General features: G+C 46.4%; 3 protein-coding genes across 3 annotated transcripts; 2 read left to right on the forward strand and 1 right to left on the reverse strand.

Moving 5' to 3' along the window:
- The first annotated feature begins 2,345 nt into the window (after positions 1-2,345).
- On the forward strand, positions 2,346-4,384 carry LOC102069249 (olfactory receptor 8U9-like). Its single transcript, XM_005491694.4, has one exon. It carries the CDS (start codon positions 2,423-2,425, stop codon positions 3,362-3,364), a length of 942 nt encoding a protein of 313 aa, XP_005491751.2. The 5' UTR covers positions 2,346-2,422; the 3' UTR covers positions 3,365-4,384.
- A 3,450-nt stretch (positions 4,385-7,834) lies between these two features.
- Positions 7,835-9,427, forward strand: LOC102069072 (olfactory receptor 5B21-like). Its single transcript, XM_074542171.1, is given in 3 exon segments — positions 7,835-8,223; positions 8,225-8,250; positions 8,868-9,427. Coding segments are annotated over 3 exon segments (975 nt in total).
- A 4,221-nt stretch (positions 9,428-13,648) lies between these two features.
- LOC102068894 (olfactory receptor 8J2-like) lies at positions 13,649-14,641 on the reverse strand (the record flags this gene model as incomplete). Its single annotated transcript, XM_005491692.3, has 1 exon — positions 13,649-14,641. A coding segment is annotated over one exon (993 nt), but the record flags the coding sequence as incomplete, so codon positions are not given.
- Between the last annotated feature and the right edge of the window lie 2,834 nt (positions 14,642-17,475).

Below are 17,475 nucleotides of genomic sequence, written 5' to 3' on the forward strand. Positions count from 1 at the left end.
AACTAAGAGTTTCTTAGGCAAAGTTATGGGAATAGGAATAGCAGTTCTTTGCTGGGAAAAATTAAAATACAAATGCAATAGTACAAATAAACAACAAAAAATCCACTGACAGAGTCAGAATACAACGTGACGCTGTTGGTCAGGGTATTGATAGCAGTCTGAGTAGATGGTGTTTGCAGTCTTCTTGGAGAGATAGATGTGGTTTTGTTGAACTAGTGATCTTGTGGAAAGGTGTAGTTTTCTTCTGAAGGTCCAGTGGTAGTGTAGGTGGGCTTGGTTTTCTTCTGGGAATTTAGTGGAGAAGAAAGCTGTTTTTCTGGAAATCTAGTGGGAAAAGGTTTTCTCTGTTATTCTAAATTTTAGATTATATCCAGGCAGGAATGTTTGGTTCCTCCCTCTGGGTGGACCATCTCACAATGGGATGATGTAATTTTTCATTATTTATGTAGTGACACTCACTCACCATTAACAGTAGATATCTTTTGGAGGGAAGATTGGTTGTGGAAGAGATAAAGGTTTAAGCTGGGTGTGTTTGAAAAATGCTACTCACCCAGAGGCTGGTTGGACTGACTCCCCAGAGCAGAGGTCACAGCACCAAATCTGACAGACCTCAACAAATATTTAAACAATGCTCTCGGGTACATGGTGTGACTTGGGGGGGATGGGTTTGTGCAGGTATGAGAGCTGGACTTGGTGATTCTTGTGGATCCCTTCCAACTCAGGATATTCTGTGGTTTTCCTGGGTTCTTGCACCCTTCCTCTCTTGAAGCAACTTCATAGAATGCTGGAATGGTTTGAGTTGGAAAGGACCTTAAAGCTCATCTTGTTCCACACCCCTGCCATAGGAAGGGGCACCTTCAACTAGACCAGATCCCTCCATCCTGACCTTGAACACTTCCAGGGATGGGACAGGTGAGCTGTGGTTTGGGTCTAAGGAATTTGGAGTGGGTAGAAAGGTGGTTCATCATCTCTGGTGACTGGAACTGCTGATGGACACCAGCTCCCATGGGACTGTGCCCCACCAGTGAGATTCCCCTCAGCTCACTGGTGTGGTAAGGCTGAACACGGTATTTGTAGAGCTGAAAATCTTTGGAATGCTCAAAAATTGGTCACAACAGGTGGGGTTTTGCACTGTGGTTGCTCTGGGGAGTCCCCAAAGCCCTGTGGCTTACTCAGGGTGAGGTAATCTCCTCTGTGTAATCACCTCCAAACTCAGAAGCTCAGGGAAGCAATAACAACCTGCCTTGGGCTCTGTCACTCTCCTGGGGCTCCAAAAGCCTCTAAATCCCCAAATTACGTGGACAAATGTCTTTGCTGACAGTGGTATATTTTTAAATCCACCTGCAGAGCACCTTAACATCCACCTTGAAGAGCATCAGGAGGGAAGCAGGGAGACTGCAGAGATTGTAGGGGAGGATCATCCTGGAGAACCATGAGTAGGGACAACGCATGCCAAGCCAGCCATCTCCTGTTGTTTTTTCTTGCAAAGAAGAAACAGCTTCAGCCTTCATCTCAGCTCCTGCCTGGAGGCTCCTGGGCTCCAGTTCCTTACTGTACTCTGGGCTCAGCACCAAATCCAGGTGATCTGCTGCAGGTGTGGGGTGAGGACACCCCATTGGAACACTCTGGGTACCTCTCACTGACCACAAAGGGCTCCTGGGTGAGGTCTGGCAGCTTTCCTGTAAGGAACACTTATAGATCTTACTATTGCTGATTTAAGGCATGTCCAAAAGGTGATTTTAAATTCTTTTTCCCCCCAAAAAAAGAAAAATTTTCAGGAGGAGATTGCTGAGCTTTGGGTGTTACATGTTTTTGTTTGAAGACTGCAGGAACAGAATAAAGAGCTGGGAAAATCTTTTAGGAAAATCATCAGGAGGGAGGGGAGACTTCATAGTCAGGAAGTTTTGGGTGCCCCTCCTCTGGAAATGTTCAAGACCATGCTGGATGGGGCTTGGAACAATCTGGTCTAGTGGAAGGTGTTCCTGCCCATGGCAGGGGGTGCAATGAGATGGTCTTCAAGATCCCATCCAACCCAAACCGTTACAGGATTCTGTGGAAAAGACAGTCAAAGCAGTTGGTTGGCAGATGCCAACACAAGGAACAATAGCCAATTCTGTGCTGTCTTTTACAGCTTTTATTGGGTTTCTCTGTGTTTCAGGTTGTGCTGGATGATTTCAAAGTCCCAGACTGAAGACACACAGGGGATTGAAGGCAGCACCAAGGTAAAGCTCCTCAGGGCTGTGTAACCTACAGCTTCTACCCATGCCATGGCTTCCACCCAGCACTGTCTGATCAATCTGTGCCTAAACTCTTGTTTTAGATCTTGTAGGATTGTCTCCAAACAGATCACACTGCAAAGAGGGTTTTCCAGCCTGAGGAAACCTCCAGCAGGGAGTTCACACAGACCACACACTTTGAAGGAATGCCAGGAATCAATTGCACCCAAGCAACGGAGCTCAGCTTGGCAGGAGTCACCGAGGACTCAGCAACTCAGGTCACCCTCTTCCTGCTCTTCCTGCTCACCTACCTTGTCACCATCCTGGGGAACCTGGGCATGATCACCTTGATCAGAGCCAGTGCCCTGCTCCATTCCCCCATGTACTATTTCCTGAGCAACCTGGCTTTTGTGAACCTCTGCACTTCCACCACCATCACCCCCAGGATGCTGGCTGGGGTTTTGCTGGGGAAGAAGAGAATCACCTATGCTGGGTGCATGGCTCAGATATTCACTTTTGGCCTGTTTCTGGTCACTGAGTGTTTCCTGCTGGCTGCAATGGCCTATGACCGATTTGTGGCCATTTGCCACCCCCTGCTCTACCCCCTTGTGATGTCCCCAGAGCGCTGCTCCCGGCTGGTGACCAGCTCCTACCTCCTGGGGCTGACCAACGGCGTGGGACAAACCTTTGGCATGTCCAGCCTGTTCTTCTGCCACTCCAGCACCGTTGATCTGTTCTTCTGTGACATTTCCATGCTTATCTCCCTCTCCTCCTCTGACACCACCCTCAGCCTCCTCATCCTGAGGATTTCTTCATCCTTGCTCGGCGTTCCCAGCCTGCTGGTGGTCCTGGTGTCCTATGTGGCCATCATCTCCAGCATTCTGAGCATCAGCTCAGCCGAGGGCAAGCGCAAAGCCCTCTCCACCTGTGCCTCCCACCTCGCCGCCCTCAGCACCTTCTATGGACCACTGATTTTCATGTACCTAATCCCCAGGGCAGACACCTCCAGGGGAGGGGATAAATGGGCTGCTGTGCTCTACACTGTGGTCATCCCCATGCTGAACCCCTGGATCTACAGCCTGAGGAACCGGGAGGTGAAGGAGGCTTGGAGGAGACTCAGGAAAATAAAATTAGCTTGGACATTTTAATGTTGTGGGGATGTGGGTGATACACTGGGATTTTTGTGAAATACGTAGAGAGACATTTTTTGGGGCCTTCTGCACTTTGATTTAGGTGATGTGCTGGCTGATTCAGTATCAGCTGAAAATAACAATTTCACTCCAGTTTTGGTGTTTGGATGAGGCTTGGAGCAGCCTGGTCGAGTGGAAGGTGCCCCTGCCCACAGCAGGAGGTTGGAACTGAGTGAGCTTTGAGGTCCCTTCCAACCCAAACCATTCCAGAATTCTGTGACACATTTGGTGTTAAAGCATTGCATATATGAAAAAACCCCAAACCCTCCACATCAGTGCATTATCTCACCCTGTGCCAGATCCATGGTGAACTTCAGAGTGATGAGACTCCCCCAGAGACTGAGACCAACTTGGGATGGAGGAGAAGCTGCTCAGTTGGATTAAATCAAGCCAGAATCAAGGTAGTTTGCTGATTTAGTGATGACACAAAACTCACAGGCACTCAGGGTCAGTCAGCTGAATCCTTTTTTCCCAAATCTTGCCAACAGTTCCCTGGTTATTATGTAGTCAGGCTGCCTGGCTGAATCCCCCTGAGCTGTTTGTGCTCCTGTTCCTCTTTCCTCAGCTGTGCTGAGCCCCCATGGCAGGCACCGAAGGGCCTCAGCTCCCATGTCCACAGATGTGGAGACAACATCCTCAAGTGGCACTGGGGGAGGTTTGGGTGGGAAAGGGAAAATTCCTGTATGGGAAGGGCTGTCCAGCCCTGGAACAGGCTGCCATCCGTGGAGGGGTTTAAAAGGTGTGTGGATGTGGCACCGGGGGATGTGGATTAGTGGTGACCTTGGCACTGCTGTGGGAATGGCGGGCTTGATGATCCCAGAGGGTTTTTCCAGCCTAACCAATTCTGTGACTCTGTGATCAGGACCATGAACTGGGACCTCATTCTGTATCTCCTGCTGTTCTCCCACCCTTCTGCTCCTCCCTGCTACCCTCACAACATTGCTTAATTTGGGTGCAGACAAGACTGTACATTTTTTCTTTAAATAGGACTAAAGATTATTTTAAATGCTTTATTTAAAACATAAACCGCCCATAATTTTTAATTGATTAAAACATTAAGGCATTTAAAACATAAGCCCCAGAGCAGCTCTCTTTTTGCTCCGAGATATTACAGCCATTATTTGGCAATACAAAACATATTTGAAAAATATTCACTATTTTAAAAATGTTCAATATTTTAATAATATTTTGAGAAAGCATTTCATGGTTTTAATTTCTTTGTCCAGCTGGTCTTCCCGTGGCCATCACCTGACCCTTAAACAAGAATGTGAGCTCTTAGTGAATTAAACCCTGAGTCTGTGGCCGTGGCACTGTCACTGTGCATGCTGTGGCTTTGTGCTGGAGCTGCTGCTGTCAAACCCAAAAGGTTTTGGGTTGTGGTGCAAGTGGGGATTGGGGAAAGGAGGGTGGACTGTGTCCAGCTTCTGTGGGAACAGCAGCTGACCATGCATGAGAGGAGCTGGAGGCACCGTGTGGGAAGGAGATGGAACATCCAGCACTGATGTTTGCTCCTGATGGACACACATTCCTCACACATTCCTCAGGGGTCATCCTGTGTCCCTGCCTTGGACAGGGCATTGGAATGAGATCAGCTTTAAGGTCCCTTCCAACCTCAGCCATCCCAGCATTCTCTGGCTGGCACAGTTTACTCCCTGTGAGCCTCCTGAACCCATTTTGGAGCACACATTGCAAAATGGCTTTTGAAAATGAGGTTTCCTGGTCAGAAATGGGCAGATGGGAACCAGGTAAGCTTGGAAAAGGGAAAATGCTGAGCATTTCCCATGGGGAGTAATTGTCCCAGACACTGGGACAGGGGAGCAGCTGTGGAGGTTTGGTGGCCACCAGGATGGAGCTGAGCCATCAGTGAGTGTTCTGAGTGCAAGGACATCCACCAGCAGCTGGAGAAAAGCATTGAAAGCATTGGCAGCCATCAAGGGACTTCCTGCAATGAAGCCTGACTGAGAGCTGGAGGAACACGGAAGGAAAAGCTGCTTTGGGAGGGTGAGAAGAGAAATATGGAATTAGGGAAGAATTTAAAAATTTTTCAAATTCAAGCCTTTAGCAAAAATCCTCATTTTGGTGTTTCTTCTTGTTTGTGTTCACAAATGGCATCACCCAGGCTCTGCAGGCATCAATCCTGATGTGCTGTGGGCATCCCATCCCTAAAACTCCAGGGAGAAACCCTGGGATGGATCTCAGGGCCTCTGGGGAAGGCTCATGGTGTGTTCAGGTGCCTCAGAGACCCTGTGGTAATTGGTCCTGTGGGGATGGGGTAAAATTTAAATATTCCAGCCACGTTAGGGGATGGGAAGGGAAAACTTCCTGGATTTGGCCAGACCGATGGAGCTTGTGGACTGTGAGTATCTTAACAATCAGAAAGGGTGAAATTTTAAGTGGTTTTGAGACAATTTTTTGCTGGTTGGGGAAAATTGTCCTTCTCAAGCGTTTGCAGAAGGATATAATAACAAATAACTCCAGGAAACTGTGAAGGTTCCTCCTGATTGCAAAACATGTATTCCAGTACATCTGAACCTTCATTCCTAACTCCAGTTTTGGATGAATGTTCCTCATATCAGCAGAATTAGGAGGCACACTCTGGCCAAATTGACTGAAGGGTCAATCTGAACCTAAAAGTCTTAAATTCAGCTCATCATTATCACCAGAAAATGTAAAAACAAATTGTAGCAGGAAAGTTCCTGCAGAGTTTTCCTTTCATCCTGATTGGCAATTGCAACACTTCTCCCAGGGCAATTGCAGCCCTGGGCTGTCTCATTCCCTGAATCTCCATTTCTTACACCAATTCTTTTTAATTCCCTGTGATCCCAAGAAATTATTTTTATATTCTAAGAGATACATTTAAATGTATGCAATTACATATAATATATAAAATAAAATTATATTATTACTTATAATTTATAAAACAAAATTATATATATATATATTAGGAAAATATTTATATTTATTAAGTAATTACATCTCTAACTGCACATATAAATTAAACCTCTATATTAACTTTATTTATATAGTAAAATATTCATATATTTAATTATATATATATATATAGTGGTAAATAAATTGTCAAACTGCCATTTAACTTCCTGAAACTAATTTATTTATTTTAACTAATGGTTTTTATTTACCAGCACAGATCTCCTCTTTAAGGAGCTGCTTCCAGAGTCATCCATTCCCAAGGGAAATTTCCTCCTCCAGGGCTGGGCAGTGACAAACCCCTTGGTGTTCCTGTGAATGAGGACTACAAACAGCAGATTTTTTTTGTCAAGTTTTAATGCTTTTTGTGAAGGTAAATTTGTGAAGGCAAACTATTCCCACACTAACAATGGGTTTATTTCTCCCTGGAAATTTTGGTCTGGGAGATAAAATCTGATCAAGCAAAAAGGGCTCTGAGATGTGATGAAACAGGTGAGTTTTAGCCAAAATAAAGCTGCAGGGAGTTGATCTGTTGCAAAGAGAAGGATTGAGGCTGGAGCCTGTTCTCACAACAAATAATCATCTAGGCTCAGGGTCTCTGAGGTGAAACCCAGGAATTTATCATGAAATCCATGCTTGGGTAGGAAGGGACGTTATGGATCCTCCAGTGATGATCCATGGGCAGGGACACCTTGCACTTGCCCAGGTTGTTCCAAGCCCTGTCCAACCTGGCCCTGAAGATCAATCATTGCACACAGCACTACCTGGATTATTTCCCAAATTATAAATATTCTATTTATTTGAACTGTATTATCAGCCTCTTACTCCCCCTGTTAATTATGGCACCACAATGTTTTTGGAGCCTCCAGACTTTTAAAACCCTTTTCTTTCTCCACACTTCTCACAGGAGTGACACAAGTATCACCATATTTAAAGGGTTTTTTAATACACTAAATCTCCTGTTTGAACTTGAACTTCAGTTTCACGGGAAGGAAGAGAATAAATTTGGTTTATTTTAATTTGTTCTAACTCTTCTAAAGAAAATTTTAAAGATGTCCTGATCTCTCACCATTGCTTTGTCTCCTTTGGATCTTCTAAACCAATGGAGTTTGGGGTTCTTTTTTGGGTGGTTTTTGTTGTTTTCAGGTTTTTTTTCAAATTCATAATGATTTCTAAATTCAGGATAAATTACTGAGGTTAATGCTTTGAATCTGATGAGAAATTGTTCCCTTCTTCACGAGGTGTTGTAAACCTTCCACTGTGCAAAGTGATTTATGAAACCCAATCAGTGGCTAAACCAGACTAAAGCCATTAGAAACAAACTCAATAGGGAACTTTGACTACTTTAAAATGTATTTTGAACCAAACAATAAATTCTGAAGTTGCTGCATCTCCAGGCTGTGCTTGCTGATAAAAACACAGCCATTTTTAATATGATTGTGCAGAAAACAGGAATATCCTGACTCTCCATCTCGGCTTTCCCTCAGCACCTGCATTAGGATGGCAGCCAAAGGAAATGGAAGAACCAGTGCTCACTTTGTCCTCTTGGGATTCTCTGAGCAGGGCCATGTCCAGGTTGTCCTGTTTGTGGTGCTCCTGGTGCTCCATGTGATCACCCTGCTGGGGAATGCGGGGCTGCTGGTGTTGATCAGCCTGCTTGCCCAGCTCCACACCCCCATGTACTTCTTCCTGAGTAGCCAGTCCTTCCTGGAGCTCTGCTATTCCTCCTGCATCACCCCCAGGCTGCTCCGGGCTCTCCTGCATGAGGACAAGGCCATTTCCCACACAGAGTGCCTCATGCAGTTCTATTTCTACGTGGCCTTCGCCACCACCGAGTGCTGCCTGCTGGCTGCCATGGCCTACGACCGCTGCGTGGCCGTCTGCCACCCCTGCTCTACCCCTGTCCATGTCCCGAGGTCTTGGGTTGCTGTTGATATTTGCTGCCCCGAGATGTGCAGGATGTCTCTGCTTCGGCCCGCGCAACTGAAGAATGAGTCTGAACTCTTCACTTTTCGGTCTTGAGGTTGTTTATTAATTCTTATCTATAAAATTTTCTTTCTGCCCAGCTGAGGTCTGCTCAGCAAGGCAGCCACAGGCACTCTGACCACCCCCGAGGCAGTGTTGTCTTTTTATACTACAAACTACGTATATCATATTTACACTTAATTCCCAATATCTATCACGTATGTTAGACAGTGCACCTCTATTCTAAACCAAACCCAAAGTGCCAACATCACTGCAGAAAATGGAGAACAAGGAGAAAGGCTGGACACGCCCAGATTCCTCCATCTTGTCCCCATAACCTCCATACCAAACATACTAAAATTTACATTTTCACCCTGTGGTTATTTTGTTATTACACTATTCAAACCTGTGTGACTTTCACGTCCTCATACAAAGCTGGTAATTTGCTCCAAGGGTCAAAATCAAATCCCCAGGTGTTCTGGGCAGCATGCCAAGGTCTCCGAGCCCCCCGACGGGGTCTTTGGCAACTCTGGACACCCAGATGGATGTACTGAGTTCAGACACCAAGGGATCTGTGCGTGTCTGGTGGCTGGCTTCTGCCTGGTTGGGGTCACCAACGCTGCCCTCCACACGGGCCTGGCCCTCAGGCTGAGCTTCTGCAGCCCCAAGGGCATCGACCACTTCTACTGCAAGGGGCCCCCGCTCTTCGCCCTCTCCTGCACAGACCCCGCGCCCAACGAGCTGGGCACATTCCTCACGGCGGGATTCAGCCTGGCTGCCACCATCCTGGCCATCCTCCTCTCCTACGCCCTCAGCCTGGCTGCCACCATTCTGGCCATCCTCCTCTCCTATGCCCTCATCCTGGCCACCGCCCTGGGCTGCGGGGAAGCGCAAGGCCTCTCCACCTGCGCCTCCCACCTGGCTGCTGTGGCGCTCTTCCACGGATCCCTGGTGTCCATGTACTGCTGGCGCAGCTCCAGCAGGTCCCAGCAGCCAGACAACGTGGCCTCTGTGTTCTACACCATGGTGACACCCATGCTGAACCCCTTCATTTGCAGCCTGAGGAACCAGGAGGTGAAGGCCGGGCTCTGGAGGCTGATGGGGAGGAAACACTCCGCTGAAAAATAGTATTTCCTGTTTTGTTTGTGTTTGCGGCCTGATATTTTAATTTTAGGAATTTAAGCCCTTCTTGACCACTTGTAAAGCTTTGGGACCAGGGACTCTTCATCTCTTCTAATTACAGCTACTTGGGACCATTTCCTTCTTTTAAGGGAAAAAAGGAGAGAAACTTTGCTCCATCTACCTGATTGTGACACTCTCTGGTTGTTTAGACATCAGGATATCCCAGATAATGTAAAAATAAAATGCAGCAAGAGACTTTCTAAAGTGTTCTCCCTTCTTCCCAGTTAGCAGTTGCAGCACTTCTCCAAACCCCCATCTGTTTCCCAATCCCTGAATCTCCATTTCTTACACTGGTTCTTTTTACTTCCCTGTGATGCCAAGAAGCCAATTACATATTTCAAGGACAAATTTATATATATTTAAAATTATATATATATTAAGAAAAAAACATAAAGAAATTCTATAAACAACCTTTCTTTATATGCATAAAGAAATATGTATTAAGATCTGTATACATATAAATTTATATATATAAAAAGTGGGACATAAACCCTCAGGCTACAATATATAGAATATATACATCAAACTTCCTGAAACTGATGGTGTTTACTTACCAGTGCAAGTCTCCTGCTGAAGGAGCTGCTTCCAAAGTCATCCATTCCAAGGGGAATTTCCAATGTACCACCACAGGGTGGGCAGTGACCCAACTCAAAGCCCAAGCTTGCTCAAAGAGCAGGGAGCCCTCATCTGGCATCTCCTATGCATCATGGTGGAATTACAACTGCTGCTCTCTATCCCAGGAATTTGTTCATATTTTGGTTTTATTATCAAACAGGCTTTGCTTAGTTTTGGGTAACTGTGTGATTTCCCTTCTAAAATAAACTGAGACAGAGAGGAAGGACAAACCAACTGTTGGAACTACAGTGAAACTGAGCACAGAGGGAGTGGCAGGAATGCTGACCAGGAGTAAATATGGGGTAGAAGCAGTTACAGAATCCTGTCCGGTTTTCGGCTGTTTGGAGGGCCTGGAAAGGCCCGGAGTGGCCTTGGGGCAGCCCGCGTATCAAAGGACGAGAAGAGGCTTCAGTTCTTCTTTCAGTCTCTATGTTTATTAATTGTTTATCTAAAAGATTTTCTTTCGGCCCGACAGAGGTCTGCTCAGCAGCCAGCCATGAGCACACTCTGTCCTGCCCTCCGGACAGTCACCTATCTTTATACCCAAAGTTGCGTGTACAATATTTATCATTTTTCCCCAATACCTTTCCCCCTTATTGCCCGGTGCACTTTTAGTAATGACCAATCCCAAAGTGCCACCATCACCACAGAAGATGGAGGAGAAGAAGAAGAAGAAGAAGGACAGGACACGCCCCAATTCCTCCATCTTACTTCTCTAAACCCCCCTGTACAGAAATCCTAAACCCTGTGTTTCACCCTCTAATTAACTAATCCCTTCACCATTCACCCCGGTGAAACCCTCCTATCCTCATACAGGTGTCGTCTCCTGTGTAGGATCAAAGTCCAGCCACCAGACACTTCTGGCAACATTCCAGGACTCCCGAGCCCCCCAAGGGTGGTCTTGGTGACTCGGCACCTCAGTCCTGAGGTGCTGAGATCCCACAGAATCCCAGAATCATTCAGGTTGGAAAAGCCCTCTAAGATCATGGAGCCCAACTGCTAACCCAGCCCTGCCAAGGCCAGCACTAACCCATATCTGAGCTCAGTCTGTAGAGTCAGACCTAGGAGACCCTTCCAGAGCCTAAAGGGCTCCTGGAGAGCTGCAGAGGGACTCTGGGCAAGGGCCTGGAGTGGCAGGACAAGAGGGAATGGCTTTTAGATTGGATATGGGGAAGAAATCCATCCCTGTGAGGGTTCTGAGGCCCTGGCACAGGTTGCCCAGAGAAGCTGTGGCTGCCCCATCCCTGGAGTGTCCAAGGCCAGGCTGGGTGGGAATTGGAGCAGCCTGGGATAGTGGAAGGTGTCCCTGCCCATGGCAAGGGGTGGCACTGGATGAGCTTTAGGGTCTCCTAACACAGTCCTGTGCCAACACATTGACCCTCCAGCTTTTTGGCCCCAGGGCCTGGATCTGACAAACAAAGCACCTGGAGAAGTTCACTTTCTCTTTAACAAGGAAGAAAGTTTCTTCCTTGTTTTCCTTCGCTAATTAGTCTCTAATGGCTTGTTAAGATGAATGAAAGAAGTTGTTGAGAAGCCCTCTGAGAAGTTCCATGATGATGATTAGGAAACTTTCTTGGCAAAGCCCAGAAGATCTTGTTAAGCTGGTGATCCCTTGAAGGGTGGTTGGTCTCCCAGGATCACTTCTTGCTCTGGGAGTGGGAGCAACATCCCTTGTGCTGGAAATAGCTGTGAGTACCTGTATGGTGGCACCCTGGAGCTGACCTGCTGGTGGGCTTTCTTAATTCCTCATTTAAACCTGAAAACCTTGAACTGAAGGAGAGTGAGTTTACACTGGATATAGCAAAGAAATCCTTCCTGGGAGGGTGCTGAGGCCTTGGCACAGGTTGCCAGAGAAGCCGTGGCTGCCCCATCCCTGGAAGTGTGCAAGGCCAGGTTGGACAGGGCTTGATCTAGTGGAAGGTGTTGGAATGGGATGAGCTTTAAAGTCCCTTCCCACCCAACTTTGATTTCTATATTTGACATTTATACCTTTATCATTTAATTATATCAATTCCAGGTCCAAAACCACCCTTCCCGCTTCCCTCCAGACTTAAAGAATCTCTTCTCCTGCTGCTTTTTCCCAGAGAACAAGGAGACTATTCACAATCCATTCACTTTTCAAACAGAAGTGAATTCTCATGTAACTCCTCAGAACACAACCTCTATAACACAACACCAAAGGGAAAAGTTTTCTGCTTCCACCTATCCCTGCTGCAGCCAGGGCTTATCCCCCTGCAGGGAATTCATCCCACCCCCCAAAGGTGTCAACAGGTGAGCGACAACCAAACTGAGGGGGAGGAGAAGAGAAGGAAGAGGGGGAAGTGTCTGCTGAGCTTATCCAGACCATCTGAATTGTGAAAGAAAGTTGCAAGTTTGTGCTCAGTTTGCCCTCAAAAACAACAAAGGATATTTATCCTTTGGAATTTGTTAGGATGAGCAGAAAGTAGGAGTTTTTTTCCATTCTAAGTGCCTGCCAGGAAAAGATGAAGGACTGCTGGTCTCTCCCCAGTGTTGTGGCCATCCCTGTGCCTTCTTTATTGAGCCATAATTTGGAGAACTGTTGTTTTTGGCTTTTTAGGGCCTTTTCCAGACCCAAACAGCTCCCAACTATTCATAGATCAGGTGTTGAGGGTTCTTTCATCTATGGAAACCAAGTCACTAAAGTGCTTAAAGTTTGGGTGAAATGCACCTGTTAGGTTTTCAATATGTGTTTTGCATTCCCCTTGATAGTCTAAGGTGTATCTTGAGATCCTGACTTGCATCAGCTTTTTATCTCTCTGAGTCAGAAAAAATGCACTTTTAAAGCCTTTTATCTTACTCATTTATCAACCAAATTTTAAAATACTCTTATTCTTCCCAAATGCTCCTTCCCACCCCAGCAGCTTGGCTCTAATAAATGACTCACAGGTAACAATGAGGAATTTTATTGGAGTTTAGAGATAAAGACAATAATCTTGCAGGAAAAATACATATTGATCAGTGCAAAACAAGTTTTAAACCATAAATCTGTGGTTTGCTTTTCCTGAGAGAAAAAAAGGTTTAATTGGAATAATGCCCTGGAATAATTCTAGGTGATTTCTTCTGACAGCCTTGTGCCACAAAGATAATTGAAGTTTGAGGCTCCCACTCCTGTTTCCTTACAAGGAATATGTGAGTGTGGGGTCTGTTTCTCCAGGATAAGTATTGTAATTGAGTTTTGTGAGGAACTATAGAAGAGCCTATATAAAACTGTGAGGATCAGGGGAAAATCCATATAATTTAATTTTATTTTTTTATTCTTGCTTTAGAGAAGCAGTTTTCTTCCACAAGGGCATGGAGTGGCAGAACAATTGGGAATGGCTTTAAGCTGAGAGTAGGTTTAGATGGGATTCTGGGAAGAAATTTTTCCCTATCAGGGTGGGGAGGCCCTGGCACAGGCTGCCCAGAGAAGCTGTGGCTGCCCCATGCCTGGAAGAGTTCCAGGCCAGGTTGGATGGAGTTTGGAGCTGCCTGGTGTGGTGGAAGGTGTCCCTGCCCATGGAGTGTAGGACCAGATGATCTTTAAGGTCCCCTTCAACCCAAACCATTCCAGGACTCCCTGATGCCACGAGCCGCACCTCTCTGCTGCCAGCAGAGGTTTAACACCCTCCTCCTGCCCCTCCCCAGCGCTGCCTTCACCTCCCTGTTCCTCAGGCTGTAGATGAAAGGGTTGAGCATGGGGCTGACCACGGTGTACAAGACAGAGGCCACCTTGTCCCGGCTGCCATGCCGCGACGCCGGCTGCAGGTACATGAAGAACAGGGAGCCATAGAACACGGCCACGGAGGCCAGGTGGGAGGCGCAGGTGCGGAAGGCTCTGGCCCTGCTGGGCGCTGATCTCGTGCCCAGGACGGCGTGCAGGATGCGGCCATAGGAGAGCAGGATGACCACGCTGGTGCCCAGCCCGTTGGCCGCGGCCAGGGCGAAGATGGCAGCCTCGCAGCCGCGGGTGTCGGAGCATGCCAGCCTCAGCACGGGGCTGGCGTCGCAGAAGAAGTGATCGACGTGGTTGGGCCCACAGAAGGAGCCCCCAAACGTGCAGCCGGTGAAGAGGAGGGCGCTGAGGGAGGCCACGAGGTAGCACCAGGCCACCAGCTGCCAGCAGGCCCGGGGGGACACCACCAGGACATAGCTCAGGGGGTGGCAGATGGCCACGTGCCGGTCGTAGGCCATGGCAGCCAGCAGGTGACACTCAGCCGTGACAAAGAGAGCAAAGAGGTGGAATTGTGTCACACAGCCCGCCCAGGAAATGGTTTTATCCCCAAATAACAGGTCTGTGAGCATTTTGGGGGAGATGATGGTGGAATAGCAGACGTCAGCCAGGGAAAAGTGGGTGAGGAAGAAGTACATGGGGGTGTGAAGGCTGGGAGCCACCCGAACCAAGACCATCAGCCCGATGTTCCCCACCAAAGTGACAATGTAAATCAACAGAAATAGCACAAAAAGAGGGGCCTGCATCCAGGGAGTGTCTGTAATTCCCAGGAGGATGAATCTGGGCTGTGTGTAGTTTCCTCCCATGGCCAGGTGTTACCTGCTGAGGCAAAGGGAAGAAATACATCAAAATTGTAAAACCCAGAGTTTTGCTTTTGGGTCATATTTAACTCCAATTGATCACCATTTTAATTGCCATACTTTGGTATATTCCATATATTTTCCAAACATAAATTCTATACTTTTTTATTTATCAGTTGAAGTGCCTAGAAAAGAACACAGAGCTTAAAGAAACACAAATGGCAAATTTGCTTTTCTGTGCTTGGATACATAAAATTATGGATTTATTCTGGCACATGTTAATTAATATTGAAGAAAAGAATCAGATATTTATTCCCTTTTGGTTTGAAAGAAATTTGTTTCAGAAGGCACCTTGGAGGAATCTCATTGTAGATAAAGTGAACCTGGACTGGGAGAAAGTCCCAGTGCTAGTGAAATCCTAGATTGCACCACATTAAGGATATGTTTCCTTTGCTTTTAATTATTAATCCAGTCCATCAAACTGTTCTACTATATATCACTCACACTGGATAAAAATCTCATGGATAATTTCACATTTTATACCTTTCTGAGTTCCAGCAGGCTGAAACATCCAAAAACTATGGGAATTAATATAAAACTTACTTTGAATGAGAATTAATTTTAAAACAATCCAGTTCCAGAAGCTGATTTGTTAACAACTGCATTCTGCTGACAATTCTTCATAACTAAAAAGAATTGTCCTTAACACTTCCATAAATCCATTTATCTTGCTTTGGCTGCCTAAGGAGAACAAAAACCAATTTGCAGAAGCCATGACTTCCATTTATTATAAAAAATCCTACTTTTTGAATGCTGTTTTCCAGCACAACTCCAAAAAAGAGGATATGAGGACATGAAGAAGGAATCCAACTTCTTTCTCTTGGATTTACAGCTCCTCCTGTGCCCTCACTGTGGTGGTGGGAGCCAGGGGTTTATCCCAAATGCAGCAGGGAACATCCAGGCTGATGTGGAGAGGGATGTGCTCCTTCCCTGACTCCAACTCTGAGCCTGTGGGTGACAGGGCTGTGAATATGTTCCCTCTGCTCTCCTGGGACAAAACCCTCAGGGCTCCTCATGGCACAGCACATAAACAAAGAAAAGAGAAAAAAAAAAAGGGATAGAATGGAATTCTGAAATCCATTGTGCTTCAGGGATCTCGAGTCCATCACGTGGATGAGCCACCAGCTCACATGGACACGTGGCACCAGCAGTGACCGGCTGGTCAGAGGGTCCCCAAGTGTCACACAAAGCACCTCCAGCTCTGGAGCTGCTCATGTCCCTCTGTGGACACCAGGCAGCCCAGTTTTCCTCAAGGATGGGATTATCCAAGGCGAGGTACCTGCAGCCCAGATGTCCACACCTGGGCTGGCAGCTCTGGGCACTTCCAGACAGTGATTAATTGTCCCAGAGTGAACTAATTTGCATTAATCACCCCAGCTGGGGGCTCCATCCACACCTTGACCCACAAACTCTATTTAAGCTCAGCTTTAGCTTAGGCCAAGGAGCTTGTTCCCTCTGCAGAAGTCCTGGTTGCCAGTTTAACAACATGTGCACATCTTCCACTAATCTGCACCTTGTCTTGATCACAGATCCAGCCCTGACCAGGACTGAGTTGGTTTTCGGATGTTTCAGCCTCCTGGAGCTCATAAAGGTATAAAACATTAATTTATCTATGTGAACTTTATCCACTGTGAATGATATATAGTATAACAGTTTGATAGACTGGATTGAGAATTAAAATAAATTCCTGATTTTAAAAAATATAGAATTTAGGTCAACCTTGGACCTGCCTTATTGTCACCAGCTGTCCTAGTGGTTTGGAGTCTTGGCTCAGAGAACATCAGGAGGCTTGGAATAAATCTGATTCTGATTTAGGAAGCAAGCTGGAAGGTGGAAAAATAAGGTTTCTGGGGAACTCAGTGGTGATTTGGTGCAATACAGTCTTGGAAAAAGATAAAATAGATCTGATTTGGGTCAATACCAAAGAAATGGAGCAGAAATACTCATGAAAGCAAAACTTGCCATTTTTCTTGGAAAATGCACAAAGGCAGAGGAAGGATTGAGTGACAAACAGTTCAAAGGTTTATAATTAATTACCTGATAATTATTTAACTTCTTTTACAAGCTGTTTTGCCTTCTTGGTCATTCTTTTCTAAGTATCAAAAGTTTCTCATGGAAATAACTGGATTTCCTGGTTTTATTTATTATTTTGAGAAAAGGGGGTGGGTGTTTGAAGTTGTGCCTGGGGAATGGGGAATAAAGCAGGAACTAATGGGAATCAGTGGTGAAATTTTGGTGTGGAAACTCACCAAATTCCAACACTGATGTTAAATTGTTGTTCTTTGCAGAGCTACGCCAAACTGAAACATCAGTACGAGCTGGATTATCTTTAGGGCCCTTTCCAACCCAAACCATTCCAGGATTCTGTGACCCTGTGTGGGTCTCCTTTGGACATGGCACATCCTCTTCCAGCCTACTTGGAGTCTCTTGATCCCTCTAATTCACCTATCATGGGATATGTTATTGATAACTGATCAATCCCATCTGTGGATCCAAACTGTACTTTGTGGGCAGCTGAGATATTCCTGGGAATGCCTGGAGCAGAGTGAGAAGGTTTGATGGACTCTGGATCAGGTTCTGACGGGTGGGTCCTGTACAGAGCTCCCAGTGCTAGGCCAGGAGCAGCCTGGAAGCATTTTGGGCTCATTCCTTACCTGGAGGCCTGGATCAGCCCTCACCCCCTGTAATCCCAGCTGGCTGCTCCAGGGATTCCATCCAGGACAGCCTGAGATGTTTGCAATGGAGAAACCCACCCCTGACCCTGAAGTAAAGTTATGTTCACTATAAAA

Source organism: Zonotrichia albicollis, chromosome 6 (assembly GCF_047830755.1).
Source record: "Zonotrichia albicollis isolate bZonAlb1 chromosome 6, bZonAlb1.hap1, whole genome shotgun sequence".
NCBI classification, from domain to species: Eukaryota; Metazoa; Chordata; class Aves; order Passeriformes; family Passerellidae; genus Zonotrichia; species Zonotrichia albicollis.

Coding starts and splice junctions, on each gene's coding strand:
- LOC102069249 (XM_005491694.4), top strand. CDS start 2,423: ATGCCAGGAATCAATTGCACCCAAGCAACGGAGCTCAGCTTGGCAGGA.